The sequence below is a fragment of the Cynara cardunculus genome, assembly GCF_001531365.2.
Source record: "Cynara cardunculus var. scolymus isolate 2C chromosome LG 12, CcrdV1, whole genome shotgun sequence".
NCBI classification, from domain to species: domain Eukaryota; kingdom Viridiplantae; phylum Streptophyta; class Magnoliopsida; order Asterales; family Asteraceae; genus Cynara; species Cynara cardunculus.
Genome location: NC_037539.1, coordinates 5,874,033 through 5,898,275, shown reverse-complemented (window position 1 = coordinate 5,898,275; position 24,243 = coordinate 5,874,033). Strand labels below are relative to the sequence as shown.

General features: G+C 36.0%; 1 protein-coding gene across 3 annotated transcripts; it reads right to left on the bottom strand.

The window, feature by feature from the left end:
- Positions 1 to 437: 437 nt before the first annotated feature.
- On the bottom strand, positions 438 to 19,300 carry LOC112522655 (replication factor C subunit 1). 3 transcript variants are annotated; one of them, XM_025131922.1, is made up of 24 exons: positions 19,048 to 19,300; positions 18,731 to 18,923; positions 16,379 to 16,440; positions 15,834 to 15,980; positions 14,642 to 15,223; positions 14,500 to 14,567; positions 14,199 to 14,274; positions 14,042 to 14,103; positions 13,778 to 13,959; positions 12,425 to 12,591; positions 12,127 to 12,315; positions 11,913 to 12,034; positions 11,615 to 11,822; positions 9,975 to 10,028; positions 7,475 to 7,644; positions 5,182 to 5,272; positions 4,539 to 4,720; positions 4,402 to 4,441; positions 2,636 to 2,760; positions 1,511 to 1,583; positions 1,339 to 1,431; positions 1,001 to 1,241; positions 846 to 905; positions 438 to 741 (listed from the first exon to the last, which is right to left on the bottom strand). In XM_025131922.1, the coding sequence occupies exons 3-24, from the start codon at positions 16,379 to 16,381 to the stop codon at positions 635 to 637; spliced, it is 3,042 nt and encodes a 1,013-aa protein (XP_024987690.1). In that variant the 5' UTR covers positions 16,382 to 16,440; positions 18,731 to 18,923; positions 19,048 to 19,300; the 3' UTR covers positions 438 to 634. The 3 variants fall into 3 exon arrangements, with proteins under 3 accessions (XP_024987690.1, XP_024987692.1, XP_024987693.1); XM_025131924.1 differs by having other exon boundaries at positions 18,822 to 18,923; XM_025131925.1 differs by lacking the exons at positions 18,731 to 18,923; positions 19,048 to 19,300 and adding an exon at positions 16,604 to 16,625.
- Positions 19,301 to 24,243: the final 4,943 nt, after the last annotated feature.

Sequence of the window (24,243 nt, the reverse complement as noted above, 5' to 3'; positions counted from 1 at the left end):
CATAAAGAGACTGTATAGCGACACCCCTTTTGTATATATTTTGGAACAAAAGTACAAACGAATTTTATTGTTAACGGTAGAGGAGAAGATGAAAGGGTCCAGTTGTAATCGATCGGTCATCTTCAAGCAAGTTTTTTATAATTCTTTCAACAGCATTGGGATTACGAGCTTTTGAATCCGTATAGACTTGCAGACAGTAAAGTCAGGCCAAATATATTCCCTTCTTTTAGGTTTGAAAATGTGACGGCTTAACTGAAGAATATCAATTCCAGACAAAGAAATGCCTAGAAATCCGTCAAAGAGGATATAGATTTAAAAACACTTGTCTAACAGGTCATTTAGCCAAATAACCCACAAACGCACACCATCGTAAGTACGTGGGTGATATCAACCGTAGCAACCTATACTTCATGGAAATACTAAATGCAACCAGCAACTAGAAGGAAAATTAAACATGGGCATTGCAAAAGATCATAATATAAGTGCATTTTGTGATGCCGAAAGCATGCACACACAATTAGAAGTCCCAAGATCCAAAACATATCTACCTCCTGCCTTCAAAACTTTACATTTTTGTCATTGCTTAGATACCCCAAAAACAGTCACAAAAGTAATGGATCACAGAAGCTATCATTCATCTTTTCCGTTTGGAAGCAGAACCAGTACTACCTCCCCCTCGCCCCTTGCCAGAAGCGGTCTTCTTTGTGGCTGCACCCTTTAAGTTCATTTGTACTTGAATTCCTACACAAACAAAAAGAATACGCAATTGAAAGCTGACACAGAATTAAGAGTACGGAAATGAGATGGAACATATGTTCCACATTTGTCGGAAAAACAGTGCCTACCTTTTGAACTGAGACTCTCAATATCCACTTTTGGCTTTTCCTCGGCATCAGCTGTACCTTCTAATGTAAATCACAAAAATTAACTAGTTATGATAACCCATTAATATGAAGAACATAGATCAAGTAGAGTGCTCTTGGTAGAAAAAAAGTTATACCCAAATCCTCGGTATCTGAGTTGTTTTCTTCTTTCTCTGCTATGGCATCACCATTCTCACCCACACCATCATCTACTGGTTCCAACATTGCTGCAACCCGTTTCTTTGGAGCCTTTTTGATCCCCGGAAGTGTGATCAAGTCTGCTGTACGAATCACACGTGACCTGCTTCCTTTGTTGTAAGCCTTTGTAAGTGCGGCTTTCACAGCAGGCTGAACACCATCAAGTGGATTTGGACGCCCCTGAACAGTACATAAATACATTGTTAATTAGAGATCAAGTGAAAAATATGAGCATTTCAAGAAACAAGCGGTTACCATGATTGAATGGAAGTGATACCTGAAACTTGGCCATAAGCATCAGCGACTCGAAGTCCTCCTGGTTGATGGAGTATGCATCCATAAATTCGACAACCTTTTCGACGGCTTCATCCTGATAATTATCCAACATGAGAAAGAATGTCAATTTGAAATCCAACTCCTCACGACGGGTAGCAATTGGTGGCACCAACCTTTGGCAGCATCTTCAATGGATCAGTCATTTGTTTAAGGAGAAGGGAGAGATAATCGAGACACAGGGTTGTCCTACAAACATTGAGCAGCATGATAATAAGATTTCACAACAATATCAACTTGAAATTACAATGCAAGGAAACGATGGAAATAGAACAAATTCAAGCAAAAAATAAGGTATTTTTTTATGCTGCAAGATTTATAGGGATTACGGATCATCCAGATTTATAAGAACGATACTAAATTTCCCTTGATTACACCATTTCTGAGCACATACAAGCAACAGTCGATACCTAAGCTGGGTATTCTTCAACCAGCAACTGACTATAAAAATAGCGGCTCTCAGTTAGGAACCAAAGTTTTTGTTAACTTGTTAACTCTCAAACTTGAAAAGACACCATCTTTTCGGTTTATTTTGTTCAAAAAAAGAAGTCCCAAATTTATATTATGTTCACAGTTCAGTTTGGGATTGAACAGGTTCCAGTAGGTCCGGTTCCATTATTTTGGATTTCTCAGTTTAGTCCACCCGTGACCCAATGAACAGGCATAGCTGGATTTGGTAATGATAATGCTCAAACATGTAGGTAGTGTTACCAAACCAAACGAGCCCAATAGTGTTACTGTTTAATTAATAAAAAAATGATTTATACTGATACCATGCATATGAGCATATGTGGTCATATATAAATTTTGATCGAATCATGCTTAGATACTGAGGAAGCAAGAGCGAAGTTGATTATTAACATGGGATTTACACAGAAGTTTACTTGTATTTCACCTTCTCCATAAAGGCTTAAAAACTATATTCTCAGGAACCTTTCCGAATGCATCCATAGGTATATAAACATCGATCACGTAAACCAATGGATGCGACCTTCTAAGTTTATAAGGATATGAATTTTCTAGAAGGAATCAGATGTTTTATATTGAAGTACTAAGCATGGAGAACTCAAATAGATGATTCAGAAATTAAGCCAGACAGTTATGAATACACAACCTTGATTAATAAACATTGATCACATGAACCAATTATGTATTTTGAAAGTAGTTAGCAGGAAACAAAATTCAAGAATTTATGCAGCAATATTATGGTCAACAAAGTGATCTAGCAGTAAAATACACACCTGGCTGAATTAAATTGCGAGGATGCCAATAGATGAACATGCACATCTTCAAGGAGTCTATAATTCTTTCCCATGGTAGAGTTCTTTCCTAACCAACCCCCGAATCTGTTAAAATTGCGTTCACCCTACAGAATGAAAAGTACAAAGTAAATAAATATGGATGTATAGCCAATAAAAGCTGTTAACGCAGTAACTAAAACTACTAACTTCTTCCATGATCCAAGTTATTGATTCGCAAATGAAACAATAGGCGTAAAATGTCCTCTTTCAATAACTGACCTACTTTCTGGGTCTTGCTTCTATTTTTGGGGCATGAAAAATGACACATATTGAATGCTATTTTTTTTAATGTTAAAGTTTAGTCAAAACGGTGAAGCTAACTTCAAATCCAGATGAAAGAATTAACATAAATAGGGTACAACAAATTGCGCAGCCAATCCTTTTTATTTGCAAGATTACCCTTTAAAGTTCACCATATTCTAGATGCTGCACTAACTAAAACGGTACAGTAACTGCAATGTGGTCATCATTATATGGAGAGTTTCCAATACGATTGTCCACATCATATGGCACTTAGCCTTCTTATTCTCGTTAAAATGTTGGATACAAATAAGTTGAGTTAATAATCATGTACACAAACAAATAATCTCATGAAGGAGTTTCATGATGAAAGTGGATACTGATAGCCACAAGAGAGGTAATAGATAGGGTGCAAACCAAAGGGACAAAGGTGCAAGTAATTAGTCATGCGACTATGTAATATCCTAGTAAGGGGTTGTGTACCAAAATTTGTGGGTAAGTACCGACTAGGGTAAATGCTATTTAAAAATTTATGTTTACCAAATGTTTTGCATCAAGCGCTGATTGAGTAAAAGAATACCCACTGTACCCTTCTATCTGTATAAAGTACTTGTTAGAAATTGATATTTACCATACGTTTTATATTATATGTTTGAAAATTGTTGTGTATCTTCGATTTCTATTTCCAATTTTCCACCCTCCTAGGGTTGGGTTTGCTTTTGACGAGGGCACGAGAAAGAGCAATACCTCCAACTTCACCCTCTTTTATTATTTATTTCCGTCGTCCCGCCCCCTACAGCCAATCGACATACCATCTTTCATCGACCAGCCATCATGTATAGCGCCACCGTCATGAGATTAATATTGGCACACCGTCGGCCAGTTTTTTGTTTTCTTCTCCAATGGTAGACCTTTCCTGGTGTCCTCTTCCCAGCGGCAAACCCCTCTTTTGATGTATTCTTCTCCAGCATCTTACTAGAGTGAGTGACTTTGTCACCTTTGGATGTTACCAATGGAGTTGCCATGTAGTCGGATGGACGCTTCCGGCCAAGTTAGAATCAAGTCCAAACCTATATCTAGATTCCAAATGATGGCAACGGAGATAGTATCCTCTAATTGGAGTAACCGAGATGGTATCCTCTAATTCCACCAAACCCATTAACAATACTTGTATGCACGTGTGCATACCGTCCAAATATTACCAAGGTGTTCATCAATTTTTCATTTTTTACGGTTTTCCCCTGACCCTATATATATATATATATAGTTATATCCACACATACCAAAGCCATTCAAGGACAAAACTCATTAATTAAAACAATAGAAATATAAACTCACACATTACCAATGTCAGGTATCACAAAAATATTAGGCATAAGTTCACATTTCTATTTTCTTTTTAGTGGGAATGCAAATAATATAAGAAACAGAACTTTCAAGTACCAGCAAATCATATTAGCCCTTACCGGTTCAAGTGTTTCCCTTTGTCCACGCAGAAGAGCAGCCCTTTTCAATTAACAAACAGAATTAAAAACTATCACTGTCTACAGGAAAGTTAGCCCCATATCCAGAAGGTATCTCCAACAAACGCTGTAAAACTTACGGAATTATAGAAGACGTAAGAGAACTACTTTGAGAGAGCTGCCACTGTCGATATCTTCGTATTTGTACATTGATTATATCCCCACTCGCAATAGAATCGGCAGCACGAGCAATCAAGCTCATCCTCTTGATTCCGTGTTCATCTTTGCCAACCGCACTTGGCCTGTAATTCATATAGTTTTCCTGCAGAAATCCAACAAACATAAACAACAAAGTGCGGAAGATATATGACGATACAATGATCGTGGCCGATGCAGTTATTACAACTTTCGACATATTAGTCAAACATCAATTAAACATGCCATTGAAACAGTTCAAGGCGCCATAACTCATTCAAAGGAACTCGGGTCAAGGCTTACTCTTTACAAAATTTTAGATAATGATATTTAATATGAATTACAATTAAAAGACTATGGCAAGGTGAATGTGAAGAATGGTGTCATTTACATAAGATGCTAAATATACACCTCTTGCCATTAGCTTCCAGCTCAAGGTATAAGTTTAGAACTATTGTCCTCTTAAGCAAGCACACAATATTCAAATCTCGCAGTGGAGGGGTGATAAGATTTAATAGTTATCTTGGCCAATTCTGCCTAGAATACGATATTACATTGTAAATATTCAACAATAACAAAGATAGGTACCTGTATAATAAGAGGTACTAAATCCGGATCACTCATGCTCAGATCAAACCGCTCATCCATTCGCAGTTTAGCAGCATTATAACCAAACAACCTGCACAAAAAAAGGAGAGTTAGCATAAATTACAATTTATGGAGAAAATGATGTACTGGCAGCCAAAAATATTTGAAGGTTAAGCATTGAGCTGTAACATGATGAACACGGAAAAATTTTATATTCCTAGAGTACTTAGGAAGAAGCCGTGGAGCTTACAAGTGATACTCATAAACTATGATGAACATGGAATTTTTTTATATTCCATAATGAAATACAATCCCACACATTAGGAACTAAGCCACTCATGAACGTCCTTTCTTACCGACCATAAATATTAAGTGTCACTACATGGCGAAGAATAGTGTGAGAAGGGAAGTTATGGTGAGAAGCATAAGAAGAGATCTGAACCCTTGATCTCTTTTAATCTCATGCCCACCCATGAATTACGTTTTAGAAGGAATTGATCCGGTGCATCTCGGTACACCTCATTAATGTTGACATTCAATTAGGATTGATCCATGGGTGGAGATCTCTTCTTATGCTACTCACAATAATGATAAGGGAACCCAACCAGTTAATACATTAGTTCTAAACGATGCTTCCTTCTCACCTTTTCCCCCTTATTTATACTAACTGAAGCCACTCACCGATTTACAAATCCCTGCATTGCCACTGGTACTCGTGCATTAGCCACTTGTACCAACCGTCCCTGTGGTTTGTTGTTATAACTACTTTCGTCACTAGGGTTTTCCTTTCATTTCGATTTTCATCCTGGCACTAACTCCGTCAAAAAAAATCAGCTAAATCAAAGGCATTTTTGTCTTGATACCTTTTGATATGATTTTCTATTAAAAGATTAAAACTCATCCAACATTAACATTCTGCATTTCTTATTCTACAAAGTAAACCCACCCCCACACCTCCCCCAACAGTGGCCTCATCTCCGGCCAAATTGTTCCTGGGACCCTTTTCATCTTTCTCCTGCGACCCCATATTGAACATCAGAACACAGTGGGCTTTTCTACTTGAATCGGTGAAACCAAGGACTAAACAAAACGCAAACAAAGAACATTCAACCTAGAAACTAAGAAACATTCAGACCCAAAAAATAAAGAACTTTCAACCCACACATTAGGGCATTACAGCACCGGTCAGGTGTACGAGATCAACAAAATACATAAGTTTAAGTGTGGGATCCATTACAGCCTTTTTCTCTAAAAACAACCAACAAAATACACGAGTTTAAGTGTGGGATCCATTAAAGCCCTTTTTCTCTGAAAACAACCAACAAAATACAATTGAGTTTGAGCAGCAGACAAACACAAGATTAACAGCAAGGAGAAAACGAGATGAAGAACTCTAAAGCTCAAACCTGAAATTTGCAGGGAGGGCTGGCGATTGGTGATAGTCACGGGGTGGCGAGGGCTGATCATTGGCAAGAGAAGGAGAAAGAAACGCAGGGGTGGTCGACGAGAAAAAAAGGGGCGTCAAGGGTCAACGGAGAGGAAGGGAAAGGGATGGACACGGTTCTCTAGGGGGTTTCTAATATAAATATAAATTATATATATAATATTATATATTATTATTAGTTAATAAAAATAACAAAAATATAAACAATAACAAAAATAACAAATTACCCCCGACTTAACAAACAATTCTAAAGGGGGTTAGACAAAGGAACAAAAAGAGCAACAAAATAGAAACCATGGTGACGAAGAAAGCAATTTTTAAAGACCAAGGACGAAACTAGTTATAAGCAACAAAGCACAGAGACGAAAACAGTAGTTTGCTCTAAAAAAGTCATAAATCTTTTAAGTGTCACTACTTAAGGTTAAGGGGTTTGTAGCATTTTCTATTACCATAAAGAAAATTCAGGAAAAAGTTATTAAATATCATCATATGAACTCTGATGGTTCTTGAAGATCTAGGACATGAGCATCTCGCTCTTTAATCCAAAACCACCACAGGTCAACATTGCTAAAGGCAGCTTCAGAAACCATATCCATTGAGATATTGCATTAATGTTTGTCCATGTTCATGTTATGACTTCATTTTCCGTTCCTCATGTCTCCATCTCCCCCCCCCTCTCTCACTCTCTCTCTGGCCTTTTCTGAAAAATGAAACTAAAGCACACTGATAACCTGGAAAACAGCTCTCTAAAGTCAGATGATATTATACGCTACTTGATATATGATGATAATGAATATTGACAAATAGCAGAAGTACAAAAACTTATATGGGCGTGTTATTGGTTCATACTTATCAACAGCTGTAAAGGGAGATATATCCTCATCCTTGGAGCTACTAAGAAGTCGTTGTCTTATATCGTCATACTTAATGACGGACATGGAGAGACTCATATATTGCAACTGGTTCAGAGCCATACGCATATCTCCATTAACTCTTTCGGCAAGTTCCTCAAGCGCAACCTATAAAAAGAAGAAATTAAAGCTAATAACCTTAACTCATAATTCACAGCAAGTATAAGAACTGAAAGAGACTATTTTAATAACTTATGGCCTAATGCAGGTTAAGTGAAGGGGGAAAGTTGACACTCAAGAAATTTATTAGTGGCAGAAAGAAGAAAAAAAACAACTGGTACACCAATTCTCCTAGGAACCCAGTAGGCTGGTATCAGCCATAAAACGAAGCTTCCAATACAGGATTTATGTTTAGTTATGTAAGATAACATCTCCAAAGAACTTCCAAGTTAACATTATTGATGGCAGACACCAATTCCAAGTAAAGAAGGTGGCAAACTATGATCGGGATGCCTTCAGCAGTTCTTCGTTTCTGCCAGGAAGCTACAGAATTTGTTAATTGATACTATTCTAGTATCCTTCCATTCTTTTTAGCCGCATCTTATAAGGGATTTCACTAGGAAGTCATGGAATAGAGAATAATCCGCCAGCACACTTGCCCTTGTCTGGTCAGCAAGCTCTAAGCATGGAAGAAATTGTTAATTGAACTACAAACTATGTGCTTATTTCTATCAAATGCTTAAATCACATTAGCCGGCTTCATAAACCCATTTCATTCCCCTCGACCATATACTTTAAAATTTTGGTGTATGTTGAATGGCTAGCTTGGGGTCCGTGATGAATCTTCAGAGTGCACCCAGCCAACAAAAAATGTTGTCAGACTAGTTAGAGAAACTTTAGAAGGGCTCCTGATGAGAATGATTCCTTTCCGTTTAAATCGAACTGAATTAAAGATCAACGAACTGAGGAAGATTTTGTTTGTGTTGTTGAATTGTTGGAGAACCACATGTATGAATGATATTGTATTAAATAGGGTAAAAAGGAGATAATATGCAAAAGCAGGTTTGCTTGCCCCACATGTATGAATGATATTGTATATGTGAAATGCTTTTGACCACCGGCCAACTGTCAAACAGTCTGTATAAACAACATCCACATCTATCTTCTTCATGCACAGATCTGATGATAATAATGTGCAAGTTTGATACTATCTTCAATTATGATTTCATTGTTGTAGTCACTTGTTTCTGCGATGGTTTGGAAACGGATCCTTATAGGGTACAAACAAAATGATATGTAATCAGGTTCAAACATGGTGATGCTGGTTTTGGCTCCCTTGTGGCCATCATTATAAGAAGCTTGGGCACTTGGCAGTTGGCAATCTCCGATATAAGATGGGTTGATCAGGAAGTTCTATGTTATGCATCTGGTTTCTTAAGAGCTGCCTACAATGTTCCCCTCATTGCTTAATTCTCAATATCTACTAGTCCTTGTGCAAGACATTAGTAATAGTATACAATATGGGTGGATGAAGCAGTGTTAGCCGTTAAGCTTCAAGAATCCTATGTGGCCCAAATATCACACTTAACATTCAGGGCCAAGAAACCGAAGGGTCATTGGCGGTTGGCCCAGCGGTACCCGGGTCACCGGTAGAGCCCAACCTCCCCAGAGGTCAAGGGTTCAAACCTCGCCAAAAGTGAGGAGTTTTCGTGAGTATCAGTTGTATATAAATATTATATATTTCAAAAAAAACAAATACATTTTAGGCCAAGTTTTGGAGAAAGACCAGAAAGCCTTCTTTGAGTTGGGTCATCGAGAGACAACATGCACACAAGCTTAGTGTTGTGAGTTCAAGGAAGATGTGCAACCACACAAGAACAGACTGGGTTGGATATGGGGATCCATGGGACAACGTAGAGGTGGCAATGAAGATACTGAAATAGAAGTTAAAAAGAATTGCCTGTTTAAAGGATATAAGGGTAACATGGAACAATACTTCTTTGAGCTTGACTTTTCACCTAGTTTCACATCTGTTATCAGTTTCAATTTCAGCCTACCAAATTATCATGGCCATGAGGTTTTCTTGTTCTGTTTTTTTATCTGGATTCTTTTCCAACATCTGTATAGAAACTTGTCCCATTGCATTTTGTTCTGACCCTAATGGTTTCTTCTTAAAAAACAAAAACAAAAAAGTAAACAAAATACCAAACGAATAAAAACATACATGAAAACTCCTAGATGAACCCAAATAGGTACCTCTATGAAGTTTAACTAACAGTAAGTTGTTTAATCGATGCAGGATTGAAGACATATATGAATCCCAGTACAATTGGTTATTGCTTTGTGCAAGTGTCTTTCTCTCTCTGTGTCAAAGAAAGAGAGAGACATCATTGTTAGTGATTTATGATTACTGAATCATTCAGGTAACCATGAAGCAGTTAGGTTGCCGTGACGAGCTAAAGACTGGATTATACACAACATATATGCAAAATGTGTACCTCATTTACTTGAAGGCCTTCTCCATTTGCAATTTGTAACAACCTCTTTGCCATCTGCAATCACCAAAATCAACTATGATTATTACTTAATGCTTTAGATCTTTAATTGGTAAAGCAGGTAAGGAGAGTAGTGCTTCCAAAATTCATTTATGATACAACACAAAATAAGCTGTCTAACAGCTGCATATTTTTTTTTCTATTATAGTTATCGCTAATTTATAGACAGTATTCACTTCAGGTAACTGTTTAAACATGCAAACTGAACCTTGAACCCCTTCTAAAGGTAATATATCCGCACAATTTTTTCATAATGCAAGAACACACCATGCTAAAGGTACTTCGACGAATGTACCATAAAAATGATTTCGAACAAAAAGTTGATGTGAAAGTATAAATAACAAACAACATTAGCACCTACCATGATCACAACAAATCGTTGCTCAGAAAACAGATTATTAATAACAGTAAAAAGGAGTACAAAGAAATTATCCTGATGGAGCAACAAAACACTATTTTCTATCCTGAATTTGGTGTCAAGTATCAACCGTACAGAAACCATGGCTACAAGCATTCCCTACACCTTATAGCCAATAGGGACAAAAAAAAATGTCCGATTATTAACCGGTGTAACTTATTTACCAGACAATTCAAAAGAACTGGCACTAAATCATACCCATGAAGAATTTGGTTTGAGGGTCAACTATTGATCAACACAGGGGAAAAGTAGCACCCTCTCAGCATCCATGCAACTGAGCAAGAATAAATAAAAACCCAAGCATACTCAGAAGTAGGGTCTGAGATAGGATGTACGCAGACCTTACCTCTATCCAATGGGTTGGGATTGAGAATCTCAAGAACATTTCTTAACGTCTGTCACCCTTGAGGGGGTCAGGGGGTGGGACACCTTTCAACAGATAGCCTTAAGCATTATACGAGGACGTGCTGTAGAAGTAATCTAATTCATGGATAGAGCCGAAGAACATGAACTATACAAGTTAGCAATAACATTGATGGGCTGCCTTTACTAAATAAACCTTAAGGGTTTAGAGAAGTTATTCCCATGAAAAGCCCCAGCTTGAAAAAGTTTTTGAAAGAACAAGATCTTGAAAAGCTAAAAAAGGAACAGCAGAGTGGTCTTCTAGACAAGTTCATATCATAGACTTAGTAAACCTTTGGTCTACAGAAAAAATGAAGGGTCTAGCACATCTTGGCATGATGAGTTGTCATGAACTCCAAGTCTTCAAAATATAAAAGCAAACCTTTCTACCAGCAGATGTTACTCAGTGTCCTTTAACTCATACCTCCAATACCTAAGCAAATCCAACTCATGTTCAGTCTCTACAACAATAGCAATTTTGATCTCCAATTTTCAGATAACCTACAATTGCATCAACCCCCACTCTGTGTACACCAATCACACAGCAAGAAAATAATGTTTATAATTCGTAAAGCATAGTACACTCACCTATTCAAATGACGGTGTCACATATAATCCCTAATGCAATAACAATAAGATAACAAATACCCACCACGACAGTGACAGACTGACAGCTGTCAGGAGAAGTATACAGTAGGATATGAGAAATATACATTTGGTAAAAGTAAGAGTTCCTTCAAAATAAAAAGAAAATGCATAAAACCTGTTGCTTTGTTGGTTTGCGGAAGCTAAGAAGTAAGCAGTAATTCACAAGACTCTTTAACTTCTGACTGTATCGATCATTGCATATGCAAATTATAGGAATTTTGGATATCTTGATGCTAGAAATTAAATCCGCCACACCACCCCTGTCTCCAGCAGACATACCATCAACCTCATCCATAATCAGCACCGCCTTTGGATGCTTCGAGCTGCACCATTAGTTGATAATTGCCTAAAGTAAATGCATATGCAAGGTACTTAAATCTTCATACATTGTTGCAATAAGAAGAGGTACCCACCGGTCCATGCCAACACTCAAGGATTGATTACTGACAAGTTCTTTAACAGAGTTAGCAGTGCTACTACCAATTCCCTTTTCAATTTTGGCATCAGCCTTTCCACGACTGTCACTAGCATTAACCTAGAAAAACATTTTGAAACAAAATAAACTATCAACATAAATGTGACACATAAAAATCATACCAAAAAGGGAATTTCCCAATACTAACACACCTCAATGGTCTGGAAACCAAGCATCTGACTAACCAATTTTGCAGATGTAGTCTTCCCTATACCAGGTGTACCACTTAACAATATTGCTTTCTTTGTCCCCATATCACTCTGTTTTTTTCCCTTCCCCTTGCTGACACCACCCAGAAAATTTTCATTCCAATGTGTCAGCCAATCATGAAGCTGCTTGACCTGACATATTTTCAAAATTGTATCTTAGTAACATTACTTTAGCGATAGCAAGTAACAAGATTACATGAATCAAACAGACTCTAACAAAAGCTTAAAGAAGACAGAATACCAGTGACTGATTTCCTATGATGTCATTTGGAACCTTTGGTTTGTACTTCTCAGTCCATGGCAGTGAAGAATTCCCCACGGTTTGTTTCTTCCGCTTAGCAGGAGAGATGCCTGAACTAGCATTCCTGGTAGCTCTACCCTTCTCCGGAGATTCATGAACTTCATCCTCTAAAGAAAATTGCCAAAAAAATGTTAGATGTATAAGGATAGCACTACATGATGAGATTGGTATTGCTAAAGTTTTGAACGGAGGACATGCAGAAAGAGAAGAGGGAATCAAATAATCATTAGAAGGTCCCTATAAACTGATCAAAAACATAGACGGTTCAGCATGATCCAAAGATCAGTATGGAGAGTGATGCAATTGCATCACAAGTTGAAATAAACTATCCAGTATTAGATGGGAAAAGGCAAAAAATAAAGAAAGAAAGTAGGACAGAAGAGTGTCAGCATAAACAACAGATGACCACATACTGAGAACAACCAAGTTGCATCCAGTTGAATTCTACATCTCAGGCCGCAATCAACTGCCAACTATCAAGTTGCAAACTTACAAACAAATTAATAAGAACGACCAACGATCATACATGCATACTTCTCCTACCATATGTTCTATGATATAGTACATTTGCAATGTAAAGAAACAACAAAATTTAAAAAAAAATGAACAAATAAAAAACACCCCCTTTGTCCCAAAATAAATGTCCACAATGAAAAATGCACCTAGTTTTGGACATTTGTAATTATTACACTTTTTATTAACTAAAGGACAATTTATCCTTAATAATAGAGAGAAATTTTCTCGATCTCATAATTAAGGGTAGAATGAGAAAATAGACACTTTTGAAAGTGGATACTTATTTTGGGACCAAGTAAAATAGAAATGTGGACACTTATTGTGGGAATGGAGGGAGTAGACAAGTAGTTGATTGCAGCATTATATATTCTTATATCACTGTGTTGCAATAACAATGGATTATCAGACCAGTACGCAATATTCTCGTATAATTTATTGCCAAGTTGAATTTTATTATCTTCTGCAGTGTTATTACCAATCATGTAAAGGTATTCTATATGTATATCATTCATTCCCAACATTATAACATACTATACACCAAGAATTTAACTGAATTTTAGATATATATTTATCAGTAAACAATGTTAGACCATGGATGCGTGTAAAAATTAGCACGAAACTCATAAAACTGTCATCATGTGATGACCTGGCTATAGCTGGAAGTAATGACAAGCAAGCAGAAAAAGAAAGCAACTTAACATAAGAAATAAAATTTAACAAAAACTGCAGAAAAAATACAACACAAGATAAGACTGAAAGAGAGTTATCTGAGCATACTCTTCTTTACTCCTTTCTGAGGACTCTCCTTTGGCAGAGAAGTAGCTATTTGAGGACTCGCCTTTGGCAAAGAAGTAGCTATCGTGTCCACTTGTTTCTTGGTATTGTCTTTGGTGGTGGCTTTTGAACGGTTTGATGCACGAATCATGTCAAACAGCCCATCCTCAGTAAGAAAGCCCGTACTTCATAACAATTAAACATAGTCACAAACTGAGAATAGAAGACAAACCAAGGCAAAACAGATATTGATGCAAGGTAACAAACCCCAGCTCTTTTGCTTTTTCTGATTTCCTTCCCCCAATATCTTCATCGCATAAGAGATAATTCTTTCATAAAGAAAGAAAAAGAAAAGAAACAATGTCAACCACACAACCATGGGAAAAATTGCAACCAAGCAAAAACAGAGCATTAGGAAATTAACTGTTTTCTTGCTCACAGATCCAGTAACACGCCCGCCATATCGTTTAATCAAATCTTCAGCTTCTTCTCTTTCCAAACTAGAAGCATTATATTACAAAATATATTATTATTAGACACAGCTAGGTAATATGGAACTTATCTAAAAGAACTAGTATTGTTGTAGCCAGCAATATCCTTGCAAAAAGTAATGTCAGATTTTACTATGTGATGTAGGTCAAAATTATACGTTTCAACAGCTTCTATCCAGGATGCAATCTTTTGCACCCAAGACTAGGATATGTTTTGGGCCATTCATAACATACCTGTCAAGTGTTCCACTGATGACAAATGTCAAACCAGCTAGACAATCAGGAGAGCCTTCAGGAACTTCCTGTCAGCAAAATAAGATGTTAGCACTTGGATTGGTAATCTTACAGTTCAGGCAATCTATAAATAGTCCTAAACCTTTTCTCCTTTGTGAGGAGGATCTTTTCTTTCACCAAAAGCCATGAATCCACCCCGTCCACCACCTCTTCCACTGCCTGCCACTGCTGAACCACCCCTTCCACCACGACCACGGCCACGACCACCAGACTTAACCTCTTTAGTATCCTCATCTTCAGCATTGTCCTCATCAATGTCTAACTTGGTACCTTTTCCGACAACTGACCCACCCCTTCTACCACGACCTCTTCCAGCAGATTTAGGATTTTTTGGACTGTCATCAGCATCAGTACTTTCATTCACACTCCCATGGGGAATTCCTTTACCCGAACCACTCTTCAGTTTCTTACTAGGAGTCACTTCAACCGAGTTTTTCCCAGTTTTGGGTAATACAAAGTCATCATCTTTATCATTGTCGTCCACTGTGTGCAGCTTCTTTCCAGGCGGAGGTTTTACATCAGGAGACGACTGCTCACGGCTCCTTTCTACCTTTCTTTTTGCTGCGAGTCCAGATACTTCTGTTGCATCTTCTTGATTTTGTTTGTCAGTGGCAAAATATTTACTAGTTTTCCGTCTCCCTGAACTTTCTTGACCTCCTTGTACCTGGAAGTCACAAACAGACATCAAACTCATCATTATAGATTTTCAACAAACATGTCTCATTTGAAAAGCCCTGACAATAGTAAAAGAACAAAACAAAGCTTGTTTTTTTTGGTCTTCTGATTCCCTCTATGATGTATCATGTGTTCCTCTAAGGCTCTAATAGATAATTGACTCGTTTAGGAGTCCTATGTTTGAGCTTAAAATTCTATGAGACGTCAAACTAACCAGAATCAAACCTTCAGGTGTTATTAGTCCTCGATTATTTTTTCTCTACACAAAAGAATGACGACAAGCATTGAAAACATTGTATTTAAACACCCAACCTCCAGCTACTCAGATAGAAAGAACGTAATTGAACAAATACAGGCAACTCTGCATTCACCTAACTTCAGTACATTTTTTCATTACTTGTCCGTTGCATAACATAGAAAAAACAGCCATGTATTAGAAGAACAGGAAAACACAATTTTCTTTAAAAACACATCCAAATAAAAAATAATTGCTTATTAAGTGAGGTTATTTTGATTTGAATGTAACGAAAGAAGAGAAACAAGAATAGTACAATTACTCTATGCATGTTTCTCTAACAATCAACTTTTTCTGTACTTACTGATTTCACAGGGGATGACGGTGAGACATCCTTAGCAGTTGACAACTTTCCCGGTATCGTGAGTGTGGGTTTTGCAGGTTTTGATGTGTTGCCGTTATCATTTCCTTTGTCGTGTTGCTTCATGAACCATTTTCTAATATCCGGCTGCTGTAGGAATTTAACTTTCAAGTCAAAGGAGAGTTATGTTCTCCAAATAATGAGCAAATATAACAGCAGATAAACCAAATTTGCAAAAGTATGTGATGTTTCTAGTAATATCCAAGCACACTTTTTACTTGGAACTCAAACCTAGTAACTTGAATGCATAATCAGTGCGACTTCTATTACCAATATCCAAGCATCATTATCAATTTGTGGTGTTTCTAGAAAATGTTTTATGTAGCAGTCAATCTTAGGACAAAAAATATGCAGATTCAGGATGAAAACTTGTATATGAACATAAAAAGAAGTTGGGCAAATCTTTCGAAGTAGTAATCTACATTTATTAAGCAGGTGAAACACACATATGTTTGCAGTAAAACAACTAATCATAGCTCCTGACTTACCATTTTCCAGTCTCCTCTCTTTCTCGGTCTCCAGAATATGATCTTCTCAATAAAGGGAGACACTGAAAGTAAAAGAATGTTAGGTGTTAGTTGGTAGTTGGTAGATGCAGAATGATTTGGCAGAATGATTTAGAAGTCAGATTTATTAAGAGGCTTCTTGGTGCAAAACGAAATTGATTGTTTGCTAAATGTTCTGAATGGACAGTCTGGATGATAAAAAATTACCATTTTAACCCTTTGTATGATTTAGTGTTAAATCATGTATGACTGTTTGAAAAGTGCTGTGAATGAATAAATAACCTTGTATGTATATATATATATATAACACTTTGCATATATAAATTACAAAACAATATATAAATTACCATATATGAAATTGCAAATATAGATTACAAACACGACATTACTCGTTCAAAACAACACCATATTATATCAATACAAACAAACAAAACATTAGTTGTTCACGTTCTAGATTAAAAAAAATATAACAATCAAATTCAACATAATAGTTCTCGTACAATTTATTTGTTTGATCCATAAAATAATAATAATCAATTACACAATCTAATCACATGAATTAGCCTGTATTAACTGCCTTGAAAACCCCACTGCATTCCATCCATGTATTCTCCCTTACCTCCCTTGACTTCTTCTTTGTGTGATATATCTTCAAGTAATTGTACATTCTATAAGAATTTCTTGTTTGTTACTTCTAAAAACCAGTGAAATTAACTATTAAATTTTCTCCTTTACTATTTAGTGTTCAAAAATCCATCCTCTATGCATCAAAACCATATCCAGTGCATCACTGACAGAGGAAGCACACACTTGTCTGCAGGTTTAGCAGCAATCAACAGAAGCTTAGGTGATGTGGTGTGGAGTAGCATGCAAACTGGTGTGAAGAATCAGCAATGGCAAAAGAGAAATAAGCTTTCTAGGCTGCCACCAATGATGAAGGGGAAGGTTTTTAGGCATTTATAAGGTAACTACAGAAAACCACTCAACAACTACAATCAAATTGAACTACAGTTAACTTCCTGAAAATCTACGAACCGGAATTGCTTAAGTTAACTTCACAACGCATTATAATTAACAGTACCAACTTCACTATCTGTTCCACCGGGGGGAAAAAAGGATGATGGTTTGTGTACGTTACAAGTGTTCATCTTGGACAAACAAAGATTACAAATCTTTTTGGCAATACCTTGGCCAGAATGTGTGAAAGCTGAGTTCTTGGAAGAGTAGCAATATTTTTCCTTTTTGAATCTTTTCTCAAATAAATGGGAATCTGTTTCAGTATGCTCTGTAAGTGCATATTCAACGAGCTGGATGGCAACATGATCATAAATGTGAATTGGTGTTTGTTGCTTATATTTGCACACGAATTCTACATCAAAACTGTGAATATTGATTACAAGCGTAGGTTCTAGACCGATTGATTAAGAAATTGGCGTTTTTAATTAGAAATGTATCTCCTAATATTAAGAATCATAATTTGTTTTACTATTGAAAAATTAACACAAACCCACCTTGATATTCCACTGTAATGTAAAACACCAGAAACCCAACTCACATTTTTGAACTAATTGAGACATAGCAACTTTAGAATCGCAAATGTTCAACACCCAATTGACTGTACCTTACAACTAGCTCATGCATAGAGGACACAATTTTTTAACTGCTGTTCAGCAGCTCACTTGGTGTTGTCCAAGTTTGCTTAGTTGCTAAAATAACTATCCAAAGATGAGATAATTTACACAATGGCATGGCAACAAATAAGTGAAGAGAACAAAGATGGCAACAGGAAGTGAAGAGAACTAACAAAGAAATATTCAGCAACCAAGATAGCAACAATAATCAGGCTTCCACCATACATTCTACTTCAAAACGAGCATGTGTTCTTCATTGATGAATTTTATCAAACAAATATGCATATAAAATTCTTATTCTAATCAATCATTTACATTATACAAGACTTTACAAAAGCACTGATCCAAATATCATGCTTATTGGGAGTATTGACTGTCATGAAATAATGCAGAAGCTATGTAATATACTCTACAATAAGCAGGTATCAAAACAACAGCAACGTAGAACATATGAAGAGCAACGAAAAAGAAATTAATAAGGTTCTTAAGAGTTGTAGTAACATTTGTAACCAGATATCAAAAAAACAACAATGCATAACAAGGAGGAATGCAATACTAAACATGTCGTAGACCCCAATCAACTTGTAGCAACGAGGTTCAGAAATAGAAACGGATTTTTTTCATGGATAGACAAGGATACATATTTCGAGTTTGGTCACAGAACAACAGAGGGTGATACGAGACGAGGAGGCGAGCAGTAGACCTGAATCAAGATACCCGACGAGTAGCAAATGTGAATCGAGAGACAATGAAGGGTAATCCTGGAATGTGACGGAGAATAATACGGTGAAGACCTGGAAGATAAACGATTACAGGCGCACTCCTGTCACGAAGCTCCCAACTCTCACCGATCCCGTGTAGGTTGAGATGGCACCTACTAACACCCTTCTAAAACCCTAATACAAACATCAAATGTAACGAAAACCCACATCATATTAACGAAGAAAACATAAATTAGTAACAGAATCATACGTAAAAACGCATAAAGAACAAAAATAGAACTTCGATCAAGTGGGTTACCTGGCGCGGAACTGATCTTTTTCTTGGTAAACACCAATTCCACTGTAAATCAAAAGCTGCTTGAGAATATGAGACCGAAGCAACGGACGGATGGCGTAGAACTCTGCAAAGTATAATGTCTTTTGTTGTTCCGTCTGCTTGAAGTTCGTCCAATAGACTGAAAATTGGTTGTTAGGGCTTAAATAATTCAAATCCGATTAAGGGGGTGAACAGGGAGACCAAAAATCGATAACCAAACCCTATTCGGTCCGCATGGGTTCTATTTTCCAACCACAGCATGGCATAGTTTTAGAGCTTCTAAATAGAGATGGTACGGACCGAAATATGTTCCGGTTAACCTTTTAGGTAACCCGGTCTAAAAATGGTTCGGTTAGGATTAATCCTTAGTCTGACAGAGTAAAAAACCGACAAACCAGATAAATTCTAGAACCGGTCCGTCTCAAAATAGAGGATTAATCGTCTTATCAGGCCAAGTAACTTGGCTTAACGATGTCATAGCATGGTCTGAGACTGAATGATCTGGTTCTTTTTTGTCGATCTTTGTATTTGAACGTCTGTTCCGATAGGGCAATGATGAGCCTCTTTTACATAAAAAATAAAAGGTACTAAAGACCTCAATGTTTAATAAGTGTTCATTTACATCTCGGAAATGTTCCGCCATAGTTAGGACAGTCAAAATACGTCCATTGTGACTAGGGTGAATATATCGTATTGGAAAAGTAACATTTCATGCAGTCAATCCCCCCCCCCCCCCCCCCCGCGGGGGCCCAAATAACTCAATTACTCTTAATCCTAAATCGTTCACAATTTTTTATTTAAAGAACAAGATCAGCAGTTCTTTTTGGTTGACCAAATTAGGCCCTAGAAGACCAAACTTCCAATCCACAAACGGTGCATCGCTACAAATCTTATTTTGATTTAAACTAACATACTTAAAACCATGTGTTAATTTTTAAACAAGCAAGCAATTTTACGAAATATGTAATTTAAACGACAGATAACGTCTATTTATGGTCGATAAACCTACCAAAATTAGACCCTGAGTGATTTATGATCTATTAATTACTTGTGTATTATCATATATTCATAAGCACAATATGGGGTGTGACATCCGTCACCAAACCAGGTTAGTCAACCGTAACTCGAAACCTAACGTTAGCCCTTTTAGTAAATTTATGTGCTCACATGCTTCCTGAAACATAAGGTGTGAAATTTTAGGAGTTGGGTGGGTTTTTTTTTCCCCTTGAGTATTCTAGTCATTCTAATAGTAGAGGAAAGCTAAGTGTTCATAATTCCTAAGTTGAATTTCTTTTCCCGAGTACATAATTGGTCTATACAAATGTTTTATGTGCATTGTACCGGTGACTAAAAGCCTTAAGTAAATGAATTGAGTTAATAATGTTAACTAGTTAGGTTGTTTAAAAAAAACTAAAAAAAAAGACTAATATTATCAAAGGAGCTTATTATATAAAGAAATAAATCAAGTAGTTTTAAATAAATTAAATAATATATTTATGTATAATTATCCATGAAAGAAAACATAAGGGAGTTTATCCCATTTTTTTTTTCTTTTTTTCTTTTTTTTCTTTTTCCTTTTTTTTAAAATTTAAATATAGTAGTTAGTTGTTGATAATCTTCAATACTTTTTTATCTCCTCTTAAACCCTAATTACTCTCATTCATGGGAAAAACAAAACACAATATTCTATCTTTTTTTTCCCTTTTGCTTGGTCAATAATCATCATCACCATCAAGTTATTCAAAGTTTTGTTCTTCAAACTTGCAAGAAACAAGTTCCTTTGATTCCTAAACGAAGCATTTGGTAAGCGTCCAACGTTTTTTTTTCCTTTTATAAGTTCTTCTCTAAATCCATAAGAAATCTAATTTTCTTCTATTTTTTTTCTAATGATCCATGAAGGGTACTTGAAGTCTACAAGTGATATCTTCATCACAAATCGTTGAGTTGGTAAAAACCTTCACCTTGTTTGKCTTTCTATCGTCTTTATGATTTTCATTCGATTGTTAATGTAACTCTAATGGATGGAATATATTTTTGATTAAAAACATTTATATTTTATAAAAGAATAAGTTTTAATGAGTCTTGGCTAATAATAGAGTCATTGGTGTGCTTGTTTAGTAAAAACAATGTCGCTTGATGCATTCCAGAATCTGGGCAGAAAATGTGTTGACTTGGAGAAACCGTATCTCAGTCATAACATGGAGTTAAAATACGAATTTTGAGTTTAGGTTCAAGTTCAATGAGTCTACTTTCTGTTCCAAGTGGTTTCGTGTCAAAACAACAAAATTAACTTGGTCAAAAAGCCTTTACCGTTCAGGGTCGCAAAGCTGGAATTTTTGGACAGAATCTAGGACGTTTGGGTGCCTCACAACTCCCTCATTTTTTTTTTCAAATTCTTTGGTAAAACTTTTCTGGATTGAGTTCAATATGTCTATTAGTCTCTGTAAAAATTTCAGAATTTTTGGAGGTCTTTAAGCATTTTATTTTGTATATAACTTTCTGTTGCGCAAAACAGAACGATTTACTGACTTGTACTTTTATGTTATTTTTAAAATTAGTAAAACATTAATTAAAATTAAGGAAATTTTCTGAAAAATACCTAAGACTCGGAAGTCTCTACCATTAAATTTTGGAACCTTATCTAATTCATTTAAGGTATAGGAAAAATTCTTGAAGTAACTTAAAATTTCGGTTAAGAAACCAAACTTATAAAACTTGGGCAAACCATCGATACTTAGGTCGAGATGACTACCACAACTAATTGACTTATAGTTTTACGACGCTTGGTAAAATTGTCCTTTAGAAATACCAGGCCGATCATGTATATTCCATCGATTACGAGATTACAATGGTAAGGTTTTAAGCCATGGCCATGTGTAGCTCACACACACCCTTGTTTAATTATAGATTATTTGTTTGACCTCTCGCATACCTAATACCATCTACTCACAGGTGAGTTTCGTGGCCCCTTTTACTTATATATTTCTTTTGGGGGGGGGAAAGATACTCAAAAACTATTTAACTGTTTTTAAGCTGTGTTGAACCATTTTCTTTTATTTATTTGGACAATTTGTGTGTTTACTATTACAATGAAAGTACTAGTGTTTGATTCCTATATGAGATGTGATTCCTATATTCCTATTAAGCCAACGGTTTAACTCCAGCTGGTAGATGACATGTTTGGAAACCTATCATGTTCTTGTTGTATGATTTAAATTGGTTATACAATTATTCCTATGTATTAGTGCTGAATTGCGATATATGTATACACACTGTTGTCCTAAACGCTCACGATACACAACAAATCCTCTTTTGTTATTTAAACCTACGAGCTCACCAACATTATGTTGACGTTTTCGAGTATTCATTTTCAGGTAATACTCATCAAAATGGCTAAGAGTACTAGGGTTGCTTGTGGACCTTAGAGAGACCTAAGAGATTCCGCGCGTGGTTTTTTTTTTGCTTGTGGCTAAGTACTTCTGTTTGAAATTTTGTTGACTATGTGATGCCATGGAATTGTCTAACCACAGTACAAGTCTCCACTTGTGACGAGGAAGAGACGTCATGACACTTGGATTAGTATTCATTTAGTGAGTTCTCTATTATCATATCATTGTGTTATGACAATCCTCTCCGTCACACTTCACGTTTCCGCCTAGGCGGGGTGTGACATGGGGGTTGTGTTTTTCAAATTAAAACAAAACCACATATGTATTTGGTTCATGACGAGACCATAAAACTGAATTAAACCGTTGTGTAATCTATTTAAATGAGCTCGTTTTTTATTATTCTTTATTTTTTAAGGGGTTGTTTGTTTACTTCTTAATATTTCATTAAGAGATATCATCTGAATTGTTAAGAAGTTGATCTTGTTTGACAAAAAAAAAATGACTTTTAATGGTTCTAAAACTTTCTGAATGATTTTGTATCATGAGTCTTCCTTAACCATTTAGTGCCATAGTTTCATTGTAAACAATTACAACAAAAATTCTTTCATTTTACACTATATCATCAGTGACTCTTAATCATTCTGCACAAAACAATTCAACAACTGTTTAAACAACCCTTTAAGTGTTGCCTCGATTCAAGAGTCACAAATTGTGTATTTACTTTTCCGTAATTTTCTTAATTGTTCTATATTTAAAAAAATAATATTCAATAGTTTTTATTACAATAATATTTAATGTATGATTTATCTATAAAATTCCATAAAAACAATACAACGAGTAAATTAAAGTTTTGGTTCGTGTGTTATGAAGAAAAAAAAAAGGATATCATACACAAAATGCATTAATCGTGTGTTTGATCAACGAAATATACAGTTCACTACAAATTTAGTTATCGAAGCCTCCAACCTCTGGTAAAAAAAGCAGACACTCCGTTTAAGAAGTTGTTTATGGTTCAAATATGGTTTTTGTGACCGTAAATTATTTCCTTATATCTTCTGGTGCATAATTTGATTATTTTTTCTAACATCGCTTGTAAAATATAAGATAACTTATACAAATATAATAAGAAATGAACAAGTAAACTCTTTTCCCTTGTAAGCATACTAGTTTATGAAATAGCGACCGCATGCTTTTCATGTTTAAGGGGTTGTTTGTTTACCTCTTAATAGTTCCATTAAAATGCAATATCTGAATCGTTAAGAGGTGAATCTTGTCTGGCAAAAAAAAAATCTACCTCTTAATGGTTCTAAAACCCTTTGAATGATTTTGTATCATGAGCCTCCCTTAACCATTAAAAACATTAATTTCATTGTAAACAATTATATTTCATTTTGCACTATATCATGAAAGTCTCTTAATCATTCTGACCACCTTAATGATTTTGTACAAAACCATTCAGCAACTGCTAAACAGCCCCTAACCCTCAAAACAGGAATCAAATAAATCGACGATATGAGTTATCTTAACATTGCACATACCATGCGTGTTTAAACACGGATTTTGCTAATGTTTTGATCCATTGTGTTGAATGCAGGCTCATGGTATAGGAACTGGAACGGGTAAGTAGAAAACGTTGTTGTTCAATATATTGATATTTCATTTCATTTTCAGTTATAAATCCCGTCATTTTCGTTTGCTCTTCTTGTGTATTAGCAGAAGAATAATTAAGGAGGACGGGGAAGGAGCTTGTGCCGAAGGCTCCACCTATGCCTCGTTTCGACAGGCCTTT

Excerpts from the sequence above, each read along its gene's own strand:
- LOC112522655 (XM_025131922.1), bottom strand. Across the intron at positions 10,029-11,614 it reads GCAAACCAACAAAGCAACAG|ATGGCAAAGAGGTTGTTACA; the intron begins GTTTTATGCATT and ends TGGTGATTGCAG. Across the intron at positions 1,432-1,510 it reads CATTGAAGATGCTGCCAAAG|GATGAAGCCGTCGAAAAGGT; the intron begins GTTGGTGCCACC and ends GATAATTATCAG.